The sequence below is a fragment of the Cibotium barometz genome, chromosome 8, assembly GCF_041138505.1.
Source record: "Cibotium barometz isolate CiBa-2024 chromosome 8, ASM4113850v1, whole genome shotgun sequence".
NCBI lineage: Eukaryota > Viridiplantae > Streptophyta > Polypodiopsida > Cyatheales > Cibotiaceae > Cibotium > Cibotium barometz.
In genome coordinates, this window is record NC_141053.1 from 57,822,793 (window position 1) to 57,846,929 (window position 24,137).

Below are 24,137 nucleotides of genomic sequence, written 5' to 3' on the forward strand. Positions count from 1 at the left end.
AGTATTAATTCATTGGCAACTCTAATATTATCTATTTATTTTTAACATCAATAGTGCTAGAATGATAATGATAATCGCTACATGCGAGATGAAAGAGGATAATACAACAAGCCAAATTCTATTATGGGATATGATAAACAATACCATGGAGAAACATGGATTCCCAAAAGCTAACTTTTACGGCTTTATGGATGACTAAGCTCAAGCAAATTGGTTAGCAGTCATAGCTATCTTTATTAATAATGGGCACACAATGAATGAAATTTCAGTGTAGGAGAGATCATGCCTCTTCCAATGAAAGTAGAGCTTGAATGAGCACACCAAGAAGTATATCACACGACTATACACGCAAGAACACGAAATAATGTGTGACAAATGGAGACTTTGTGAAAACAAAGAAGAGGCTTCCAAGGTTAGCGAGGAACTTCACAATGCATGGAGAAATGGTATGGCCTTGGACGAGGACATTCCAGCATTGGACTCTTGGCAATACCATAAGACAATAGTTCACTTAAGCTAACTTTTATGGCTTTATGGATGACTAAGCTCAAGCAAATTGGTTAGCAGTCAGAGCTGTCTTTATTAATAATGGGCAGGCAATGAATGAAATTTCAGTGTAGGAGAGATCATGCCTCTTCCATTGGAAGTAGAGCTTGAATGAGCACACCAAGAAGTATATCACACGACTATACAGGCAAGAACACAAAATAATGTGTGACAAATGGAGACTTTGTGAAAACAAAGAAGAGGCTTCCAAGGTTAGCGAGGAACTTCACAATGCATGGAGAAATGGTATGGCCTTGGACGAGGACATTCCAGCATTGGACTCTTGGCTTGCATGGTGGGAGGCACAAATTGCCCATTGGGGAAACTTCATGAGTGCAGTAAGCCAACACCCAAAAAAAATTCAGTCATACCATAAGACAATAGTTCACTTATGATTTGGTATTTCTACATAGGAGGTTCAAAGCAAAGAGGAAGAAACCATGACACCCCGTACAAACCTGGCTGAGTGTCCATGGTAGCTAGTTGGCAGGAGAAGGGTACAAGTCTAAAATTTCCTTGTATGATGTATGTGTCTCTGACATGGCCAATGCAATATTGCAAAGCCTGAAAGAACATGCTATAAAATTAGGTCAGCATGTTGGGTCAAGCCCCAACTTGGAGACATTGGGTGATAGAATAACAAAGAAGACAACACCATCTCCAGCTAATGTGGTTCATATAGTTGGAGAGGCAGTGTCCAATACTCCACTTAATAGGGCTCCTGGACCTCTACATGGGGATCGAGAAACAATACAAAGAAAGAAGCATAAGAAATCAACCACTGTCATTGACCTAGTGGGCATCGAGTCTCATCGGCCAGGCTATGTGATGGTTAATATGCAGAGGAAGCAGCAAGGGAGACCCCATAAGCTAAATTTCAATACACCTATCAGCCCACTAGCAGGGTGAAACCATATATTCAAACCAGGGAACAACGGAGAGAGTATCGTCCACTATAGAAAGAACTACCAATGTGGGAGCACATGACACCATAGTACTTAAGCGTGATATGCCAAAGGAAGCTTGGGCAATAAGGAGGACCCCTGTCAATTGTGTAGAGTAACATGTATGGGCATGTGTGGTCCAAGGGCAAAGTGCAAGCAATTCTTACCTGCTTGTAATAATGGTGTGCTAGCACCATGTTTATGGGGCTAGAGAAAGCATCTAGGTGCAAATGGTGTATGTGATCACAGTGGATGTGGTTCTATAACGACAAGCTAGACCATACAAGGAAATTGGACCACAACATATTGAGACCTACTCCACCAGTTCCTTTTATTTGGCCAGTGCACAAAGAGACAAATTTGAGCCTTGACAAAATTTGTAAGGTAGAATCGGCAACTTTCAGTCTTGAAAGGCCACCACTCAATCAAAGGGAACATCACCAACAACATCAATCATAGGGAACATCACCAACAGCATCAATCATAGGAAACATCACCAGCAGTGTCGTGCAACATTGTAAAAGATAAGGAAGGCTTAACCACACAAGTGGAAAAAAAGCAAAGTGGAGACATGGGATATCACAAGCAACTTTGCAAAAGATTCAAGATGCAACTATACTGAAGTTCAAAGTGATAGCAGAGAGACAAAGAATGGGATCTCACAATAAACATTTAAAGTACTTTCTTTTGCATCAAAAAATAGTGGAAGGGAGTACGAGATGACAATCAAAACAGAACCTGAATGCAATTACCCTAATTTTCAATGAAGAGTGCATGGAAAAATTCATATCTTGCTTGCAAGCACATTTACTATATGTTTTTGCAAGTACTAGGGTTACGCCAAAATGAAAACCTGTTTATGCATATCAGCCTATAATACCAAAGAGAGATATCATCGCCGCACTAATTAGGAATCGCAAATTCTATGACTTACTTCATTAGGAGATTTGGTGCTTTCATGAGAGTTTTCATTGTGAATCTAGCTTATCCAGATTTCTTTTGGTGCTAACTTTGAGTGAAATCACGTTACTAAACTTATGGAAATTATCTCATCATGTCATAGTTTTGTTTTTGTTTTTGCTTATAATTTTAAAAAGTGATCCCATGTGTGCTAGTTTAAGGGAGTAAAATGTCACTTGTTTTGATTGAAAGCATATTTCTAAACTTAGGGCAAGCAATTCACTTTGGACGCAATTATATTTTTTTTATCAATATAGTTAAGTAAAGTGATCCCATTTGTGCCAATCAACCTGGAAACTATCCCCAGCCCTCCAACTGAGGATCTGCAAGGTATAATGAAAAAACTCTCCAAGAAACCTACAAAGGCAAACACCCTTCATATATAACAAGTCTATTTTCACAACCCTCACATTGCATTGTCCTCCCTTGCATTGTCTCATGTATGTGAATTCTCTATGCAAGAGATAAATCATACACATGTAGCCTCCCTAGTTAATCCAGTTGCCACCTTCAGCTATCCTCTCACGTCAGCTCTCACCTCCAGAATCTTTGATCACTCACTTAAAAGCCCCTACTGACCACCACAACTAACATCCAGCTGACCAAATCTACTCTCAGAACCGCCTGTTTCTGCCTCCAAATGGCTTCACTTGTCCCCAGTTAGATTCTTGTCCTCCAAACCTCCATGAATGTCAGCTGACCTTATATCCACAACCCTAGGAATTCTCTGGACACTCTGTCGACACTCTTTTAACTAAACCAGCTAAGTTTTGCATCAACTAGGTTATGTTAGTTGGATGGTCGGGTGTAGTCAGTTCTGAGGCACTGGAGGTGATTTTAGTTGAATTGAGTTAGATGGAAGTCAGATGGAGGTGATTTTAGTTGGCTGGAAGTTAGCTGTGGGGTGAGGAGAGGACCATACTTGAAAAATCAGAGCTTCTAGAGGTCTGTGCTGCTGGACTTGAAAGGGATGTTGGGAGGATGTAGTCAGTTCTTCTGAGGCAACAGTGGGCTTACAGCTGTTAGATCCAAGAGTGTGATACCCTGATCAGTTTGGAGGTGCCTGAGGGTGACTAAGGACACTTGAGGAAGGTTTTTGTTTCTACGAAGGCTTCTGAGTCAGTAAATTATGCGTCCAAATTCTGAGGCAAAATCCAGTCTGGTAAGAGGGTCGGCAGGGGATCTAGGGAGGTCCTGGGGTTGGGGGATAAAAGATCAGCTGACATTCGAGGATAAGAGAGAGAGCTTGAAGGACATGATTCTGACTGGGAACAAAAGGTAGGCATTCTAAAGCAGAATCAGCGGGTTCTGAGTCAGCTGGAGCTGATTTTAGTTAGTTGGAAGTTAGTTGTGGTGAGAAGAGGCTCATAATTGAAAGATCAAAGCTTATGGAGGTCTGTGCTTGCCTGAGAGGATAGTAAGAGGTGGCTACTAGACTTGAAAGGGAGGTTGGGAGGGTGTTGAAGTGTCCTAATCAATCAATTGGAGGTCTGGGGGACAATTGCAGGTTTGATTCATGCCCTTGGAGCTGGGATTCTAGCATCCCCAGTTCTGATCCCTTAGTGTTCTCTTCTTGTTTGCCTGCATGGAGGAGGATGAGGCAACTGATGTTGGCAGAGGAAGCTGGAGCAAATTTTAAGCTGCATGGAGGAGGATGCTGAGACCTTGTTGTACAAAAGAGTGATTGGCTTGAAAAAATCTCATCAAAAAAGTAAATATGCTCATGTAGTAGTACAAATAAGAGATTGGCTTTAGAAAAGATCACCAAAATAGGGAAAAAGCTCACCATAGGAAGCTCACAAAAAATATTCCCCCACGCGAATCACTTCTCCACACACCATCAAAGTCACCATTGTATCACAAGGCAAGCAAGGCCATACAAGAGAGCTTAAAAAACCCTAGAGATGCATCCACGCTTCTTTCCTTTTTTTTTGGAATTATTTTCATATTCCAATGTCCATAGGAAGCTCACCAAAAAATATCCCCCCATGCGAATCACTTCTCCACACACCGTCAAAGTCACCATTGTATCACAAGGCAAGCAAGGCCATACAAGAGAGCTAAAAAAACCCTAGAGATGCATCCACGCTTCGTTCCCTTTTTTTTTGAATTATTTTCATATTCACCATTGTATCACAAGGCAAGCAAGGCCATACAAGAGAGCTTAAAAAACCCTGGAGATGCATCCACACTTCTTTCCCTTTTTTTGGGGAATTATTTTCATATTCCGATGTCCAGAACATCTCCACACAAAGATTCTTCAAGTCCTAGTTGCCCCTTAATGAAATTTAACCTAAAACCATTCAAAATCACCTTAATTTAATGACCGGTTTGAAATCAAGGTTTTCAAAGCCACCAATGCCACCCAAATTCAGCACTTCTAATGGCCATAGCATCCAAACTTGAAGCATTTCCATGTTGGAATCAAGATTCCCAATAAAATTTTGGAGAAAATTCAAGAAAATCAAGAACATCAAGAAGATCAAGAACCAAACACTTTTTTTTTTGTAAGAAGTGGATGAAAGGAAGAAGAAGATGAAGATGGATCAAAAGCTAGGCTCTAATACCAATGCAAGAGATTAGGGTTAGGGTAAGAGATGCACTCAAGTGGAGTACCACACATATGCACTCAAATGGGAGTACCACCAAAGCCAAGAGCTTGGGCTCAAATTTTGTATTAATGATTATAAAAAGGTAATCTATCCATCTCCCCTAATTCACTTATATGACCCATGGTGTGTTCACATGGCCTTAGGGTCCATTATTTATTTACATGTCTGGGTGCCCATGGCTAATTACCCAATTAATGTGTTCCCCTTCATTACCTTCACACAATGGGGAATTCTCAATAAGGAACTCGATGGAATTCCTTGGATCAACTACTATATCATTTGAATAAGCAACTTGAGAAAGAGTCAATCCGCAATTACATCAATCATGTGTGTTGCCTCCATTTGTGCTATACAGACAAGGATAAATTCTCTGACAAAACATTGATAGGGGGATTTTTTTTAAGGGTCCAAGACTCGACACTACACAATGCCTTGTACTCGAAGAAACACTCATCCTTCAAACTATGCTATCAAAAGTATAAAAATCAACTTTGATGATACCTTCATGGTGGGAACTCCCTCGCAACAGGGAGGAACTCCTTGAAGAGACTCCATTAGAGCTTCCTTTAGTGCATATCCCCCTTCTAAGGTGAAGGAACCACCACCAATCACACCACCAATAGAAGACCTTGCCGTAGCACTTATGCACCAGATATGGCCAAATAACGGAAAATTGGGTTGAGAAGAGATAACACAGGCCCAACCACATCTTTACTCAAGACACGAGTTGGTTTGGTGTGTTCAATTTTCATGCTAATCACACCAACACTTCCCATATTTAAGACCAAAACAAGGAGGGTTTTGGCAAACACATTGTAATAGATTCAAAAGTCCTTACATGACTCATTGCTATAAGAACCAGCCTGTAAGGCAACATTCTCGCTCTAGCCTTGCTTGCTTAGGTAGGACAACTCCCTTAGCCTTGCTAGCCCCACAAGCCAAGCCTATGATTGCTAATGCTCCTCACTTAGGGCAACATGTGCCCATGAGAGAAATTTTGAGAGTTCTTGATGCCCATACCACCCTTAATGTTACCACCACAACCACCTATCCCAAGAATCACCCCCATGAACCAACTCACACTGACTTAGATTCTAGAAAAGGCAAAGAGGGAGAAGGGTAGGAAATTGTATACATCAAACCGTTGGAGGCCTAGAGCTATCATATTAAACTAATTTATCACCAATTGTGATAATGTGCCACAATACAAACCTCAAGGGTGAGAGATATCATTGCAATGGGAGCAAGACCACCCTTGCAGTGTTTCCATTGTAAAAGATCTCATCATGTGGTAATACAAACCTCAAGGATGGGAGATATGAATGCAATGACGGTAAGACCACTCTTGTGCAATGAGGGCAAGACCACCTCAAGGGTGAGAGATATGGATGCAATGAGGGTAAGATCACTCATGCAATGTTTTCATTGCAAAAAAAGGACCTCACCATGTGGCAGAGTGTCCTATAAAGAAGGCCATGATGGCATTCGACTAGGCCCACATGACCTCTTACATCGCTTTGCATAAGGTGTGGGATCAACCACACGTACAAGGATTCTTGCCTTGAAAGCATCAAACCTATCCACAGACCCCAAACTGTTGGGGGCACCTTAACTTGATAAATCTGAGAGATGGGTTTATCTAGTCCCCTTAATGCACTCACACAAATGCAAAGATAGAGAAGATGTGCAAAATAACCCAAAATCCACCTGGTTCTTAAAGAAATTTTAGAGGTGGAAGCTCAAGCGTGGTGACGAGTGCATAGAAGGCCAAAAAGGAGAAACGACAACACTTGAAGAAAGAATGGGGATCAATCTAGGACAAAGGTTTGTTGAGATGGTATGAGGAAATGAAAGAGGTAGTTAAAATCACAAAAAAACCTAAAAAGGTAAAAGAGGTAGTGAAAATGTCAAGAAAAAAGGTACACTATGAGGACAGGGTAACCATAGATAGAGCACCTGCATTTGCTCACAAAAGTGGGCAAAGATTCAACAAAAGTTAAAATTCCTAGGGAAGACCAAATTTGGAAGAAGAACAACAAGAAGGAAAAATAACAAAAGCTGAAATTCCTATGGAAGACCAAATTTGAAGGAAGAACAAAAGCTAAAATTCCAAGGGAAAACCAAATTTCAAGGAAGAACAAAAATAAGGAAAAAGAAAGGCACAAGGGACCAATCAAGAAAGGGTAAGAGTATTCAAGATAAGAAAAGGTGAGGCAGTAAAAGAGAAGCCAAGAACAGAAGTGTGGACGCCAAAAGCAATAACTGAGACAAGGTATAAGGAGGAGTCAAGCCAAGCAAAGGAACAAGAAAGAAGTAAGGATATTTGCAAATAAGGAAAGAAGGATATTGATCAAACTTGGAAAAAAAAAAGTAGAAGAAAACAATGAAAAGCAAGAATTGAGGAAAGAACGATCAAAAAAGGCAGCAGAAGGCAGAGCAAACCACCTTAGCCAAGAAGGGTATAATAATAGAAGCCTACGAAGGGAAAGATGAAAAAAGCTAGGAAGCTCTAAACCAAGTTGGAAGCCAACAGAAAGGTCAATTGCAAAAGACCTAAGCAGTCTGAGGGTACAAGAAAAAGAATAGCACTCGAGGCTTAGAACAATAAGTTAAAGATAACACTTAATGATAGCTCGTTTGAAGGAGGCAGCAGCCCACGTAAAAGTTCCCCATAAAAAGGTGAGAGTAAAGCTGAGCTAGAAAAGCCAAATAAAAAGGAGAATCGTGGGAACAATTCAAAGATCTCAAGTTGTCACTAACCATTAGACAACTAATTTGAATGGCATCAAATTATTTGGATTACTAGAGCGAGAGCAAGGGACTTTAATTGAAAAAGCTGGCAAGCTGGAGAAGACAAAGGGTAAGGCGGGCGAAGGAGCATGAGAGATGTTTGGATTACTAGTGAGAGCAAGGAGATTTAATTGAAAAGGCTAGCAAGCTACACGAAGAGAAGGGTAATGTTGCAGAGGAGCATGAGAGGGAACTACCAAAGAGGTGTTTCTGTGCTGGTCAACATAGCCCACCAATCCATGATAACATAGTCCCAACAATAGCCATTGTAAAGTTGGATTTCATGCCTAAAGAGGATTAGGGTGTGCAAAAATGAATTAGCATCAACATCTTGACATAATAAAAATGCAAAGAAGAGATTAAGACTATTGACAAAACTAGATCATAATGACAAGATAAGAGGTTTAGCAAAAAGCTCATATGATAATCCATTAGATAGAGGGCCTTTATTCAGGCTTGACTATATCTTCATTAGCCACTAATTGTGTCTCTTAATCTTGATTAAGCCATTCCCTAATCCTACCTAGATTTGAGCACCATCTCCTTTGAAGTGAGCACCCACTTGTGCTATTTCACATCTTCTTCTAGGTGCTTCCTTTTAGGCTAGACATTCCATTTATACCTTCACATTTGGGATTTCTTTGAGCCTTTGAACCATAGTCTATGACTTATGCAACTTATACATTAATTGAGGGTCACATAACACTTCTCCTTTCTCCTAACATTTACCCAACACCACTTGCTATTTTCAACACTCCCCCTTGAGTGATGAACTACTACCACCATACTTACACTATAGATCTACACTCTTAGTCATTTGCTAGAGTGGTCTATCATATGTCCCTTAAGCTACAATGTTGGCTTAGGGATTAAAGTTTTATACAAGGGTACGAATACAATAAGTCTGTTAAACACAAGGTGGGAGAGGTGCCCTCTTCCATAAATTAGAAGAGATATTCCAATGATTGGCCTCCTTCTTAGAAGGCCCCTTCATTTGGTTCTTCTCTTATCATTATATTTTCTTGAGTGTTAGCTTGAGTCTTCTTTTTGTTCCAACAATCTCTCTCTTTGTAGCCCAGTTTACCATAAAAGTTGCACTTCACTTTGCCTCTTTGGTCCTTTGGTGAAAAATTCTTTCTCCTCACTTTGACTTTGAGTCTTTTTTCCTCTTCAATCAATGCAAATGAAGGTGGGGTCAGGTAGATTTCTCAAGGTAGCTACCAATGGACTAAATGCTTCTAAGGTCGTGCTCTTAAGAAGGATTGCTATGGTAGCACATATAAGTTGTTGCATAACACTTTTTGTTTTGTTTAAGTGAGCTTGAAGTGACTCACTTTCTTTGATGTCCAATCCAAAAAACTAAAATTTTAAGCTAATTTCAGAGTTCTTTTATTTGGCACCAAACAACTTCTCTAGTTCATCCCATGATCCTTTAGAATTTTCTTCTAATGCAGTGCAACGATGGATGAAACTATCTAGATCCTAATCCTAATCCTAATGCAATGGTGGCTAGGACTCTCTCACCTCTCCCAAGCCAAAACCTTTTCTCTTCTCCTTCCAATCCAGGACACTTCTCTCTTCCACTCCCAATCCCCTAAAGCCCTTTTTTTATGAGTACAAATTTAAGTTTTACTTGCCGTGTATAGAAACTATCACCACCATTAAATTTATTAATTATGAGTGGAGTTATCATGATTTCCCTATTGGGATGGTAAGCTCAATGGAGTGACCCAATGCTAGTGTCTAGTCCCTTACAAAGGTAGAGAGATGCATTTCATATGGTTAACTCTTCCCAATTCAAAACTGTAAAACTAGAGGATACCTCATTTTGATGATGCACAAGGCTTTAGTAACATCCCAATGGTAAAGTTGAAATCTTAATGGCTTAAAAAATTCATTGTGATTAGCATTAATCTCATTATTATTAGAGGTGAATTTTTGTTAACAAACCCGGGAGTGATTTGAAGATTAAAGCTCAAATATTTGTTGTTTGTGCTCAACAAACCAATATGTATAATGTCCACATGCTATGTCGTGATGAACCCAGAAATGTGATGTTTTTACCCCCTTGGCTACTAAAAATTATTGCTGCTTGTGTTGGGTTGATTTGGATTCAAATTGATCACTTCACTTTCCCTTAGATGCCTTGTAGCTTCTTGAGTTGATGTAGTTGCTCCAAATGATGTCTTCTTGTAGTAGATGAGCCCAAACACTTTGATTCTTGATGGTTTTGGAGCTTGTTGGGAAAAGAGGGAAAAAATTGGATGAATGGCTAATTAGGATGCTAATGATTTTGCTAACTATGGTTATCCCTAAGATGCATAGATGATCAAGGGATGATGGGTGGCTTTGATACCAACTTGAATTTTATGCTTACAGAGGATTAGGGTGTGCAAAAATGGACTAGCATGAACATCTTAACATGATAGAAATGGATTAGCATGAACATCTTAACATAATAGAATGCAAGAAAGAGATTAAGACTAATGACAAAACTAGAGGATAATGACAAGGCAATAGAATTTAACAAAAAAGCTCATATGATAGTCCATTCGATAGAGGGCCTTTATAAGTTTGAGTACATCTCCATTAGCTACTATTTGTGGCTCCTAATCTTGAGTAAGCCATCCGCTAATCTTGCCTAGATTTGAGTACCATCTCCCTTGAAGTGAGCACCCACTTAGGTTATTTACCACCTTCTTCTAGGCGCCTCCATTTGGGCAGGACATTCTAATGATACCCTCACATTTGGGCTTCCTTTGAGCCTTTGAACCATAGTCTATGACTTATGCAACTTATACCTGCTATTCCTGTCGATGGGAAAAGGAAATTTATATGGGCGCACCGCCCGCGTTTTTGATGCTGAAAAGGACAAAGTCCTTGCACGTCCCTCCTAAACATGCAAGAAGGCCTAGTGTCATCTAGGTGTTATTAATTTGGCACGCCCCTTGATATTGATGTGTGCAAGAAGATGCAAGATGCAACAAGGGGAGTGCTATGTGCCTCCTTGTTCTTGAGGTCTTGGGTAAATGTGCTCGAAATACCTGTGGGTGAGCATGGTAAACCATGATTGTATGAGCGTTAGTGGCCCAACATGCATGTAGGACAAATTTGAAGTGACCTCCTCTAATTTGACATTTGGGGGGGGGGGAGGACTGTAAAAATTTGGGTTTGATTGGCAATGCCAAATTTTAACTTGGTGAATTGGAAAAGGCAAAAGATGCAGAAGGATGCGAGGTGGAAGGTAAGTCTTGGAGTTAATGCAGTCAACATATGGATAGAGACAAAGGTGAGTTGGATGAATAAAGGTAACCTCTTTAAGATAGGTGCCCTATATATTGTTATATTTAGCTATCATTCATGCACTGAAAGGTGATTATGAGTACTGGTGGAGTGGATAGGGCATTGAAGTGTCTAGAAAAGAACCTGGGTTCAAGCCCCCACCAATTGTGGCGAAGTGAATGCCTCGTGGTTGGGCCGGGTGCAAGTCCCAGGTTTCAATCATGAAGTTCATTACTTGCTATGATCCTTTCTAGCCTTTGCAAATTCCAAGCGCCCAATACTCAAGCAACTTGTCCACACTTTGACAATTTATAAGAGACCACACACCCTAGTCATGCAAACGTATAAGACCTTGGGTAGTCTCCAAATTATCGCCCAATGGAGTTCTCAACATGGAGATTCTTGTCACATCCAAGCACACTTATGAATCTTCCCAAAAAGTTAATGGATTGTTGCATGTGCATTAAGAAATGTGTACAAAGTCAAAATTTTATCAACGTTGTGAAGACAAAATGAATCGTCAAAGTGTATGTTTGGCAACAATTTGAAGACCTTTTGTGAGCTTAGGGCCTTAGGCGATAATCACATGTGCTCCGTTGCCTCTCTGGAGCCCACTCAAATCAATATATAGCTCCACCACCATCTCTGTGCGTCTCGCGCTCTCTCTCTCTCCCTCTCTTTCTCCCCCCACAGACAGACGAACACCACCCGTTTTGTGTTTTTTGGGGGTGCCATGGCTGAACGTGAGGCCAAGAAGGAGTGGCTGGTGATGGCGACGGGCAGAGCGCCCACCAACATCGCGGTGGTGAAGTACTGGGGGAAGCGCGACGAGGCGCTCATCCTGCCCATCAACTCCAGCATCAGCGTCACCCTCAACCCCGACGATCTCTCCGCCACCACTACCGTGGCCGCAAGCCCTTCCTTCACCTCCGATCGCCTCTGGCTCAATGGCAAGGTCAGTACCATTCTCTCTCCTTTTAACTGCTGGATGTTTTGCGTGCAAAAGAAAACCCATGTCACCTAACCTTGAGAAAGGCCTTGTGGTGCTTGACGTTGCCATGCTTTCTTAAAGAGATACTGAGTGCTTAAATTGACATGTTAAATGAACTTAAAAACAAACATGTTCTCCAGTCTCCATTGCCGATACAATTCCGTATTCAGATGATTGAGCTCAAGCCATGATGGCCAGCGCCATCTGTTGCCTTACCTGCTCAGCTGTCAGAGATTAATGAGACAGTGAGTGACTGGTCAGGTGCTTGACCACACCAGAGTGGGATCTGGTTGTCCACTTCAGGATTTGCAAGTCCATAAGCCATGGAAGGAAGGGGACCTTGGAGGGAAAATTCCTCTCCTAAGGGAATCTACAAAACTTGCATCAAATTGGGATGCCAGCTTTCCAATAGACTCATTTGAGGTGCCAATAAACTCAAGATGGGGGGCAGCTGTCCTCCCACCAATGGTATGCTTCTGTTACATTTATTAGTTTGCATAGTTTGTTCTGGAAGTGTGGTCAAAGTCTGCCATGTCCGTCTTTTACATCCATATAAGGATCAAGGTTTTGAGACCTCTGTATATCCAAAAGTCCAAGATGGAAAATTGGCACAAAGACTGTATCCAACCTTGTAAATTAGTGCTTCTAATGAACAAATGATGTTGATAATCAAAATGTATCTTAAATGTGTGTGTGTGTGTGTGAAGGGGGTTTGGGTGCACACGTGCGTATATAGATTTAAAATTGGGTGCACACGTGTGTATATAGATTTAAAATTTAATAACTCTAGTTTTGCAGGGAAATATATTTATCAATAGTAACCATGTATATAAATGTAATCTTTATAACATGCAGAAAAATCTCACTTACTTCAGAAAATGAATGATGTTTTATTGCTGCAGGAAGTCTCTATTGAAGGTGATAGATACAGAAATTGTCTTCGTGAGATCAGGTCTCGAGCAGGAGATGTTGTTGATAAGAATACTGGTGCTATTATTGCCAAGAAAGATTGGGAAAGTCTGCATTTACATATTGCATCAAAAAACAATTTTCCTACAGCTGCAGGGCTGGCATCATCGGCTGCAGGGTTTGCATGTCTAGGTACTGCCTTCAGCTCTTTGTATTAAGAAGTCCTTACATTGCTATACTTAAGTGTTCTTTTTGTGTATGATTGCTAATGCAAAAGTTTCTCTCAACCATAGTGAGAAAGCTTTATCTCTTTTCCTTTGCGGTGCTGTTGGACAAAGGAACACAACCTTTGTGAATGGAAGAACATAAGCATATAGTATCTTTGATGGAGGAAAAGGGAGGACAAGCTGTCTTATGTTGTGCTGGCTTAGAAGGTCCTACATTTGTTAAGTTTTGGATAAATCTCGAAACAAGGGATAATAAACACAAGGTATATATCTAAGGAGCCCTATGATGGGATGATTTTTGTAAGAAATAAGTCCAAGTGATACTAGCAAATGTCTTTAGAGCTCAGCAATTTTTTCTGGGAGCGTGTTGACAATGATCACAAGAAGAAGCACGGATGGATTGTGTAGAGGCTTGGGGCGAATGCAAGATGAAGGAAGCAATCAGCAGCTGAATGCTCATGGTAGGAGGTTGTGAAGGGGGAATGGAATATGAGCAGTACTGAGTCATAGGTAGACTATGAGGACATAATGCATTCATGATGTGAAGTGAAACATAAACTAAGGGATTGGTGTTTCTGACCTGTATATAGAGAGTTTTAATGAGGTTCTCTCAACCAGCTTTAGCCTGCAAAACTCAATCCAAACCTAGTCCAGGGTCAACAAAGTGCATCCTCACAATTGAAAGGAATGCAAAGCAGTAGTGGGCATAGATCAATGCAGAAGTGTGACTAGATTAATGTAGCGAGGGAGTGGATCTCACAATCACTTATACCATTAATGTGATTAAGACTTAAAGACAAAAACACACAATACCATGATAACCATGAAATAAATTGGTGACCCCTCACTGGGCCAAAATATGCCGACACACACTCCCCGCCTCCCCCTCCTTAAGACAAGCTTTATTATTCAAAGGGAGTATACAAGCATTGAGGGCATACCTACTACTAGGAGTTCCAGATTTTCCAGATGTTGTTGTGATATCGAGCTCAACTAGTGCTGTTGTTGCGGACATTGATAACCCGCTTGGGTGATAGCTTTCGCACTCACGCCACTGGTTGGGTTGGTAAGATTATGGGTGATATGCCACTAGTGGTTTACAGGCTGTGTGACAACCACATTGGTGTACTAGAGTTACGGCATAGTTATAGTGCGAGCTCGTGCGGTCGGGTTCATACTATGGACTGCCGACCTTTGTATCTTATAGTAAGAGAGTACTTTCCCTTATAGGATGTACTCTTATCTCTTTATGTTATAGTTGTAGAAAAGAGAATAGAAGAAAATTCAGTCATCCATCACTCGTGTGCTTGCCTACTCTTGTGTGTGTGTGTGTGCGCGCGCGCGCGGCGCGCTTGCTTGCTTGCAAATCCCTGCATTCTTCTCAAATTGGTGAGTGAGCCACTATTTATTTGACATTGAGGAGAGGACTTTGTGGACAAGGGCTACGAGGGCCATGATGAGTTGCTAGAATCATTATTCCCCCCAAGCCTAGACTTTTGTGAAAAGATGGCTTGTTGGGCAGAGTGGGCCTGCATGGCATTGCCAACCCCTTCCACAAGCTACGCAGATGTATCATGTGAGGTCGCCTCCTAGTTAGTGGCTTTCAGACATGGTATCACAGCTTGGCTCTAGATCTTGGGCTGCTCCTTGTCTTGCTTGATTGGAGGGGGCTGTTGGAGGTGGAAAACTTGCATGGAAGAGGGCTTCATGGATGGGGGCTAAAAGGCCAATGATGGGATGCTTGAATCATTTATTCCCCTACGCCTAGACTTTTGTAAAGGTAGGACTGGCTGGGCAGAATGGGAGCCTGTGCAGGATTGTCAGCCTCTCCCATGGGCTGCACAGATGTGTGTACGCCTCCGTGTGTGGTGCTGGCCACTAGTTGGTGGCAGGTGTGTGTTAGCTTTCAGATACTAACAAGTGCAAGAGTATAAAAGCTTAATGGTCAGGTTTAATTTTAATGGAAACAAAAATCTAGTGCATAGAATCAGCACTTGCGAACAACAACATTTATACCTCCATAGATTCACATACAGAACCATACAGTCCATCTCGTATTGAATAGAAAGAATGCCAACCACGATGTAAATAGCCCATTATTTTTAAAAAGATCAAGTGGTTGCATCAAATTCAAGCATGCACACATACTCCCCTTCATGTCCACCAATTAATGGAGTGCCACATGGACATGGATCTCAGCATTAGCAAGCTTAAGGACAAGTTTAGGGGCAGAATCGGAACAGATCGGGCCTAGCAAGCCGCCCGGGAAGAGGCAAGACCAAGTGCTCAAGTACGAGCTTTTTGGACAGTTGGTTGATTTGTCAGCTGGAAGTACAGGATGTGTGCTATCCACCAACCGTAAACTGGCTGACCAGCAGTTATGAGGATCACAATATCAATCTCAGGCATCCAAATAACGATACTGCAATGCCAAATCCCAGTGCAGTAGAGGCGATTCTTGGAACCGCCATACCAATAACCCTTTTTAATCAGTGTTAAAAGGACTTAATCAAGCATGCTTTCTGCATGCATGTTACAGTGGTATCAGGGCATCAGATCGGCCTACAGCAAGTTCTTGCACACGTCAGGTGTTCTCTCACACATCATGCATTTAGGTTTGAGTTAGGTTCTTTCCTGTAGCCTGGTGTGTTAATTTGCACGCAGAAAAGGTCGTCGTTGATGTCATAAGCAGTAGGTCTTTGTGTTAGAGTTTACATAGTCTTTGCATAGATCCGCATACTAGTATGTAGTTCCAGGTAGGCAAAAAATCAACCAGCAGATCTGCATTTTTTCCCAACAAGGAAAATCTGTGTTTTTTCTTCATGGCCAGTTTGAAGGCAGCGCCACCATATGCAAGCGGACATCCAAGCAGCCCACCCATTCTTTTGGGTGTCGTAATGTGATTCCAAGCTATCCATGTTTGACCCATAATATTTCCTTGCCTCTTCCACAGCATAAACCGAATGGGAGCAACCAAACGGAGAAGAGATTTGTGCGTCCAAGGTAGCAAAGGCAAAAAATAGGAAATCATGCTAAGCATAATAACTTGAGCTACCTTAACGCTCACGTGCATAGGCCACCCTTGAGCTTTCCAATACACAAATTTATCCGAGATCCGAGCAGAAATCCAAGCAAGAAGCGCTTGGGGGGTCCACATCCACACCCACCGGATACCCAAGATGACGAACAATGTCTCCTGTATGCACCACATGGCCTTGCCACCCTAATCATAGTGACACGGGGACGGAGGGACGCCCACGTGGGACGTGGGAACGCCGTCCCAAGCAGAGAGACCTGCACATCGGGCTGGGGACGGCCAGGGGGACGGGACCAGGGGACGGGCGTTCCCTCCGTGGGAACGGGGGGACGTTGTCTGTAGGGGATGGGGACGGCTGCAACAGCTAAATCTTCAGGCATTTTTTTTCAAATAAACGGCTACTAGCCGTTAACACTGGCCATTTGAGAGAGAGAGAGAGAGAGAGAGAGAGAGAAGAGCCTTCCAAGACTTGAGTTCCCTCTCCACGATCTCCCTCTCCTACTCAAGCTTTCCTCTCCACTATCTCCCTCTCCTACTCCACGGTCCATCACCTTCCTCTCCATCCTCTCCTACTCACTACACCATCCCCACCCCCCGTCCCCCGTCCCCCGTCCCCGTCCCCGTCCCCCGTCCCCGTCCCCGTCCCTTGGTAACTATGCTATGGACTGGCCGACCTACTGTCGACCAGGTCCTGGACAAAAGTCCCTTCAGTTTTTGTAGCTCTTGACTCTTCCATAAGGTCCTTTTGCCCAAACTAGCAGCAATAGCTCCTAAATCTGGTCCTAATCTGGTTCTTTATCCTCTTGTCCCTTCAAGAAATAGCACATGTCTTGCACATGACAATTGACTCTTTCACAGAGTGCATACATAAAACTTGCAGAGCCAAAAGGGTGCTTGAAATGGCTTCGAATTCAAATTTTGAAATCACGCATAATATAATACCCCTTTGCTTCACTGCGAAGGGTGCCTCAAGATGTGACAGTGCACCTTATTGTTGTGCTTGCCTGTTGCTCTTGCCTAGTAGCTACCGGCAGAGATTTGCTTCCAAATCAAAGGGAAAGTGATGAAGTTACCCACTCGTGTACTGCTTCCTTTGCTTGTCTCTTGCTTGTCTCTTGACCTCTTCACACGAACTAGTGCTATGATACCATGAGAAGAATGTAGGGAGAGGATGAGCTTGAGCTCTCCTTGCAAGTAAACACACACAGACAAGGGTTGGCAAGCACACAAGGGAGATGGATGGCTGAATTTTCTTCCATTCTTTCTTCTCTACAACTATAACACAAAGAGATAAGAGTACAAACTATAAGGGAAAGTACTCTCCTACTATAACACACAAAGGTCGGTCCATAGTGGGAATCCGTCTACATGAGCTGGCGCCATAACTACGACAACTCTAGTACACAGTGGTTGTCACACAGCCTGTAAACCATTGGTGGCATATCGCATATAATCTCACCAACCTAGCCAATGGCGTAAGCGTGGAAGCTATCACCCAAGCGGGTCATTAATGTCCGTAGCACTAGTTGAGCTCGATATCTCAACACAATTGATCTCCTTCTAGCATAGGCGAGATTTGCACTTACAACAGTCAGCTGTCATTAAACATGGTATGACAATTTTACTCATCTAGTTCAAAGAAAAAAAAAGAATGTTAGGGAGTATAATGTTGTAGTTGAATGTCTACGCTATTAAAGCACACTTGAATAAAAAAGACTTGTCCTATCAACGGCATTGATCCGAAATAAAAACAAAAGTTAATATGCATGAGCCAACATCAGGCTTGTAGCTTAGTGGTAGAGTGTAGAAGTTTCAACTCGGGGTGAGAGTTCAAATCTCATTCTCCCCATATTAGTAAGAAGTGTGGGCAACCGCGAATAAGGTGTGTAGAAATCAATTGCCCTTATCCAAGACTAAGGCACACACCTAGAAGTCAATTGCTTGGTTCTAGTAATTAATGAGTTGAAGAAAAAACAGGCCATTGATAAATGCAATTGACAAATTTATAGTGTCTGAATGTAGAAAAAATGAGCATACTTTAAAATGAAAGCCGAGCAAATTTATTTGCAGTTATGAATTGATAAGACAGAGGATGCAAGGATTTTCTTATTGTTAAGAACGTCAACTCTAATTTACTATGCTTGGTTTCATGCTTTCAGTTTACACTCTCGCACAACTCATGGGAGTTCAGGAGAGCTATGAAGGGGAGCTTTCTTCAATTGCAAGGTATGTGTTATATGCCACACTCATTTTTTTAAAACGTAATCAGATTATCTTGGTGAGGTGATTATTTTTATAAATTAGGTCTCTTTGTGCTATTTCCCATTCCCCTTTGGCCGTCCTTAAAAAAAAAGCAATTAAAGAGCTTCTTATTCTTCTCCATGGCATTTTTTGTGTGTTTTGGACAGCAACGAGGATCTGATTTCAAATATTCTCAACCATCTTGATTTGTCTCTTTGAATTGCTACATCTTGTAACTTGCACCTACTCTTATGGCTAGTGCAATTTAAATGATGGTATTCCGTGATCTTTCTTTTTTTTCAAGAGAAGCTCCTTATTAGTTAAAAAAAAAGACATTGGCTCGTGAGTAGGCTACAACCCTTCTCGAGAAGGTCAAGAGTACAAAGCTAAAAGAAGAAAGGGGGAAGAGGTGGGGGGGAGGGGGGGGTGTTCCCTGCTTGGCCGGAAGGGAGGCTACACCCAGAAAGAGGGGGAAGGAGCCTCCAATGCCCTCACAAGAAGGGAAAGGGCCTAGGGAGCAGCTGAGGCAACAAGCACTCACTAGGCAACGAAAGGACCACAATGGGAGATCCGCATGCCTAGGGGAAGAGGGTGCAGACTCTGTTGGAGTACCCCTTTGTTATGTCCCATGTTGTGTGGACATAATGAGGCTAGTGATTAGAGGCTGGCCAGAACGTTCTTATAGCAGTGTGAACTGGTCATTGTGGCTATAAAGTTGGGATTATGGCTCATTTGACGGAGAGCTCCTTTGGAGATCTCTACCTTGGAACTGGGGCAGCCCAAGGGTCCCAGCTAGTGGTTAACCCAGTGGTTAGCCGTACCAATGAAAACTGTGAGGGCTGGGGGTGTGTGGCATTGGATGTGCATGCCTTGTGGGTGCGGGGTTGCAAGGGTTGCGCCGATGTCTAGCTTGGAGGGTGGCTTACCACTACGTCTGGTTTGGAGCCTATGGTTGGGTTGTTTCCCTTGTTTGTCCATGGTTACATTGGTTCGCGTGCGGTGTTGCAGTGCTATGGGTGTGCCTCTCAAGCTATAAAATGTGAGTTGTCGGTCTTGGGCGGATACACAGGTAGGTGGACGCTTACTTGGGGTGTTTCATTTGGTATTAGGGCGTTGATTATTAATTTAATTCTTGTGATAGCTTGTTTATGGTTACTGTTAATTCAGAGGATTAGTGAAAGTTGATTGTGCTTAATTCTTTTGTAAATTTATTGAATGGAGTTAGCATTAGAAAGTGATGGGAAACAACCAATTAAAAATTGCAATTGTAAGGTTTAGAAGGGTGGAAATAATGGTTGTGTAGAAAACCTTAGTTTAAATGGATTTGGGTATATTAGGGCTTTCGCTGCACAAATCTCCATGTAACCAGAATGGAAGCATGGTTACCTTGTTGCAAATGGAGTGTGGATTAGGTTTAATTTGGTTAAAATGGTTAGTTTATAAACCCAAATATAGGCTTAGGCTTGAAAACCATGAAAAATGAGCTCTATCTAATACTCATGCTGTAAGAGGCAATTGGGCATTTTTGGCTTATCACAACATGGTTTTCTTCGCATTGGGAAGAAAAATTAGAAGTACATGTTTGGGTGCTCCAAGATTGTCCAGGCGAGTGCAAAAACTCGAATTGTGTGTGTGTGTGTAAGGAGAGGCTATTTTGATCGAGACATGTGGCAATTGGGAGCTCCTATATGTACATGATACATGTGTCCATGTATTGTGACATGTGTTTGACCATTTTGGGCTCCAGCTGAGTTTCTCACACATTACAAGGAGAGGAGGAAAGTTGAATTTTCGAAAGGCTTACCCCTAATATATAGGCTTGCATTATCTCAACATTTGGTAATTTTGGAAAATTCTATAATATTTATCCCTTTGCTTTTTGTTTCTTGGATCCCCCAAGGAATTAACGGGCACATTTCTTTTCTTCTCTCTCATATGCTACTCACTTCTTTTGCAAAAATCAACCTTATACCATACCAATCTTGTTGCGTATTTCGGAGTCTCTTGTGTCTTGTATGTCCGCCACGTATACTTGTCAGTATATGTGTATCCATCTATATGTGTTTGTATAGGTGTGAACACCTCATGTATGTGTAAGTGTACCTGTAAGTGTGTGAACACCCTCTTATCTGGATAAGATAAGTGTGTGCTATGTGTCGTGTTCCCATATGTGTATGTGATTTATGTGAGTCTAAAGGTAAGTAATGCAACCTATAAAAGCATGTACTTGGTGTACTCGAAATCATATCAAGCAATCCATACTCATTTGAGTCGTGCAAACACTTGAGCATTGTTTTCTCTTCTAACTTTCTGCACACTCCACGATGGAGCTCTACCCTCCATAGTCTCGCAGCAGCAATCATAGGTTCAGCATACAATTGGTATCAGAGCACTGGTCCTTGCGTGTTGGTGGCCTGCCGGTTACTCCTTGTGCCCCATGTTGGTGTGGTTATTGCGTGCTGCCCCTTGCGCCTTGCGCTGCTGTTGAGTTGCTTGGACCTATGCCGTTGCTCTGCCGCCAACCTAGTGGACCCCATGATAGGGTGCCGACCAGGCTGAGTTGAGCGTTGCTGCTCAGTCGACTGGGCGGATCGAGGGCGCAAGAACTCCGGTTGAGTTGCCCGCTAGGCTAGGCGTTGCTGGGTCACTCCCGTTTTCACTCTCTGCTTTGATCTTTTCGCCCTCAACAACCTCGCGCACCTCGACCGCTGTCTTCTCCCGTCGGTGCTGATCGAGTGCTATTCTCCCGTCATCGCCACTGTCTTATCTCGGCAACGATGGCCTTTCTCTTGGCATCCTTATATGGTTGCTTGCTTGGCCTCGCCTTCCTGTCTATTTGCACCTGCTGCACCTTTCCGCCTGATGGCCAGATCCACGCTACCTGCACCATATCTTGCTCACTTTCCCGTTGTTCATTGATCCAACGTGCCTCTCCCTTCCGCTTGCTTTTCTGTGCCCTTCACACCTTTGCTATAGTCAACCAAGTTCTCTCCATTGCAGTTCTCTAACCTGCATTTGCAGCCACATCACAAGTTCACTCATCATGGATTTGCCTAGATCAATCATCACCTTTGGAAAATTCTCTAGAGCAAATTTTCCAACATGGCAAACCAAAGTGAGGCTTATCGTCATGAGAGATGGTCTGTGGAACATAGTAAAAGGAATAGATGAGAAGCCCAAGGGAGCTGCCACCTCTCCAGAAGTCAAAGCATGGGTGGACTGCAATGACAAAGCACTTGCTCATACTGGCGTGGGTCTTGCAGATAATTTGATACATCGCATCGACTTCGACAAAACTGCATGGGAGCTATGGAACAAGTTGGAAAATCTATTTGGCAATAAAATTAATAACTCCAAAGTGTTCTTAAAACAAAAATACTATACATTAAAATTGAAGGAGCATCACTCACTTCAAGAACACTTGAGCACTATTGGTTCTTTATTACAACAACATGGTGTCCTCACTGTCGACATTGATGAAGATGACAAGAAGGCTGTCCTCTTCTCTAGTCTCGAGGACAGAGACAAGTTTAAGGAAGTGCTCTCTACACTTAGAGTATCTAGAGAGATGACTTATGACAGCATGATAGCAGTCCTTGATGAGGACAGGAGGTTACAGGACCAAACACAATGGTCCTAGACCTGGAGAAAAGCTTCTTCTCAAGTTCAAAGACAAGGCAATGAAGTGCACTTATTGCCGAAAGCTGGGACATACTGAATACAAGTGCTTCAAGAAAATAGCCAAGGAACAAGAGAAGAACCATGCAAACTTGGTGATAGAAGATGCAGATTCAGAGGAGGAAGAACCAGAGAAGCTGGAAACCTCTACAACAGCACTTGATAAAGCCCTTTTTGTTGAACTCTCCAATCTAGATAGGTACTGATTGAGTTTTTTAGCCCATTTCATCTCTTTATGTGTTTGAGTTGGGTTCTCTGCCTGGGATGTCTCTCAAAGTGAGCAACAATGGACCATTGGGTACTTTTGGAACGTATCCTCCTTTTACTCCAGAGTTGTTCTTTGGGGCGGAGAAACTACACTTGAGATTTTTTGAGAGCCTGGGTGAGTCATTGGGAGACATATTTTGCCATTGTTCGAGGAGCACAAAATAATGGCGGTGGAAATTATGAGGTCTTGCCCATGCCAAGGAAGAAAAGAGTGATTTTATTCTTTTGGAGAGGTTTGTTGTGGGAGACCAATAGGCTACTTTGAGCTCTAGTGTCATTGATACAGTAGGCTCAAAGGGTGGTGACCTTCGAAGTGTGGATACTCCTGAGGGAAAGCTCTTTCGAGAGATTATGTCAGATTTTTCGGATGTGTTTTCAAAGGATTAAGGTAGACCATAGGATTAAGCTAGTACCTCGGCCTCAGTCAGTGTTTAGGCAGCCTTACAAGTTAAGCCAAACTGAGGAGGAAGAAGTTGATGTATAACTTAAGGAGTTACGTCCATATGTGGCATATAATATCTAGTATATGTCGCCATGGGTGCACCTGTTCTTTTGGTGGATAAGAAAGTTAAACTAAGAGAATGTGTGTTGTTACAAGGGTCTTAACAAGTTTATTGTTAAGAATAAATATTCCTTGCCGAGGATGGATGACCTTATTGATCGGCTTTGTGGAGCGCGATACTTCACGAAATTAGGATATTTGAAGATGATGTGTTTAAGACCGGGTTAGAACTAGATATGGGCATTATTCGCCCATTTGGACTCTTGAATGCACTAGCGACTTTCCAGGAGATGATGAATGATTTATTTCAATAAGAGCTGACGTACCTGGGACAGGCTATTAACATTAATGGTGTCCACATTGATTATGAAAAGATCAGGAAGGTCTGTGAATGGCTAATCCTGTGAAGACCATCACCCAAGTCAAGTCCTGTTTAGGATTTGTCAACTTCTTCCAGACATTCATTTGGAACTATGTAAAGATTGCATTTCCTCTTTTGAATCTTTGTAAAGGGGTGGAGAAAGAAAAATACAATAATTACAAGTCTATCTAGTGGACTGAGGAGCTGGATAGATGTTTCAATGAGTTGAAGTATCAGGCTACCAGCTACTATGTTATAGATTGTGGATCCAAGTATACCATTCATGGTTGAAACGGATGGCAATGATGTTGCCATCAGAGCTGCATTGTTCCCCAGGGTGGCGGGCCAGTTGCTTTTGAGAGTAAAAAGTTGACGAATTCTCGAATCAAGTGGCCTACGCATGAAAAAGAGCTCTTTGTTGTTATTCATGCTTTGAAAGAGTGGAGACATTATCTTTGTGGCTCTCAAGGGCTTGTATCCTTGTGACAGATTCTTTTGATAGGATTTGGGATATTGTCCAAGCTGGGACGACCCCGACCCCTATTTCTGTGAGTATGAGGTAGTATTCTATTCAAAATGGTTTGCTCTTCCGAAAGGAAAAGGTATGTGTACCCGAAGTTGATGGTGCGAGGAGTCACATCATGTTTGTGTGTCATGCCACGCCTTCTGCGTTGGGTATCTGGGTGTGTGAGGATTGAGTATTTGGTAAGAAGAGATTCTTCTGGCCAATGTTTAAGGTTGATGTCGAACAATATGGTTGAAATTGTCAGCAATGCCAAGTCAATAAAGC

General features: G+C 42.2%; 1 protein-coding gene across 2 annotated transcripts in view; it reads left to right on the forward strand.

The window, feature by feature from the left end:
* Positions 1–11,707: 11,707 nt before the first annotated feature.
* Positions 11,708–24,137, forward strand: part of LOC147636470 (diphosphomevalonate decarboxylase MVD1, peroxisomal-like) — a 40,459-nt gene continuing 28,029 nt past the window's right edge. For both annotated transcript variants that reach the window (XM_086801911.1, XM_086801913.1), the window contains exons 1-3: positions 11,708–12,089; positions 13,028–13,226; positions 18,458–18,524. In XM_086801911.1, the coding sequence (XP_086658037.1) occupies positions 11,868–12,089; positions 13,028–13,226; positions 18,458–18,524 (488 nt within the window). In that variant the 5' untranslated portion in view covers positions 11,708–11,867. The remainder of the gene's footprint in view (positions 12,090–13,027; positions 13,227–18,457; positions 18,525–24,137) is intronic.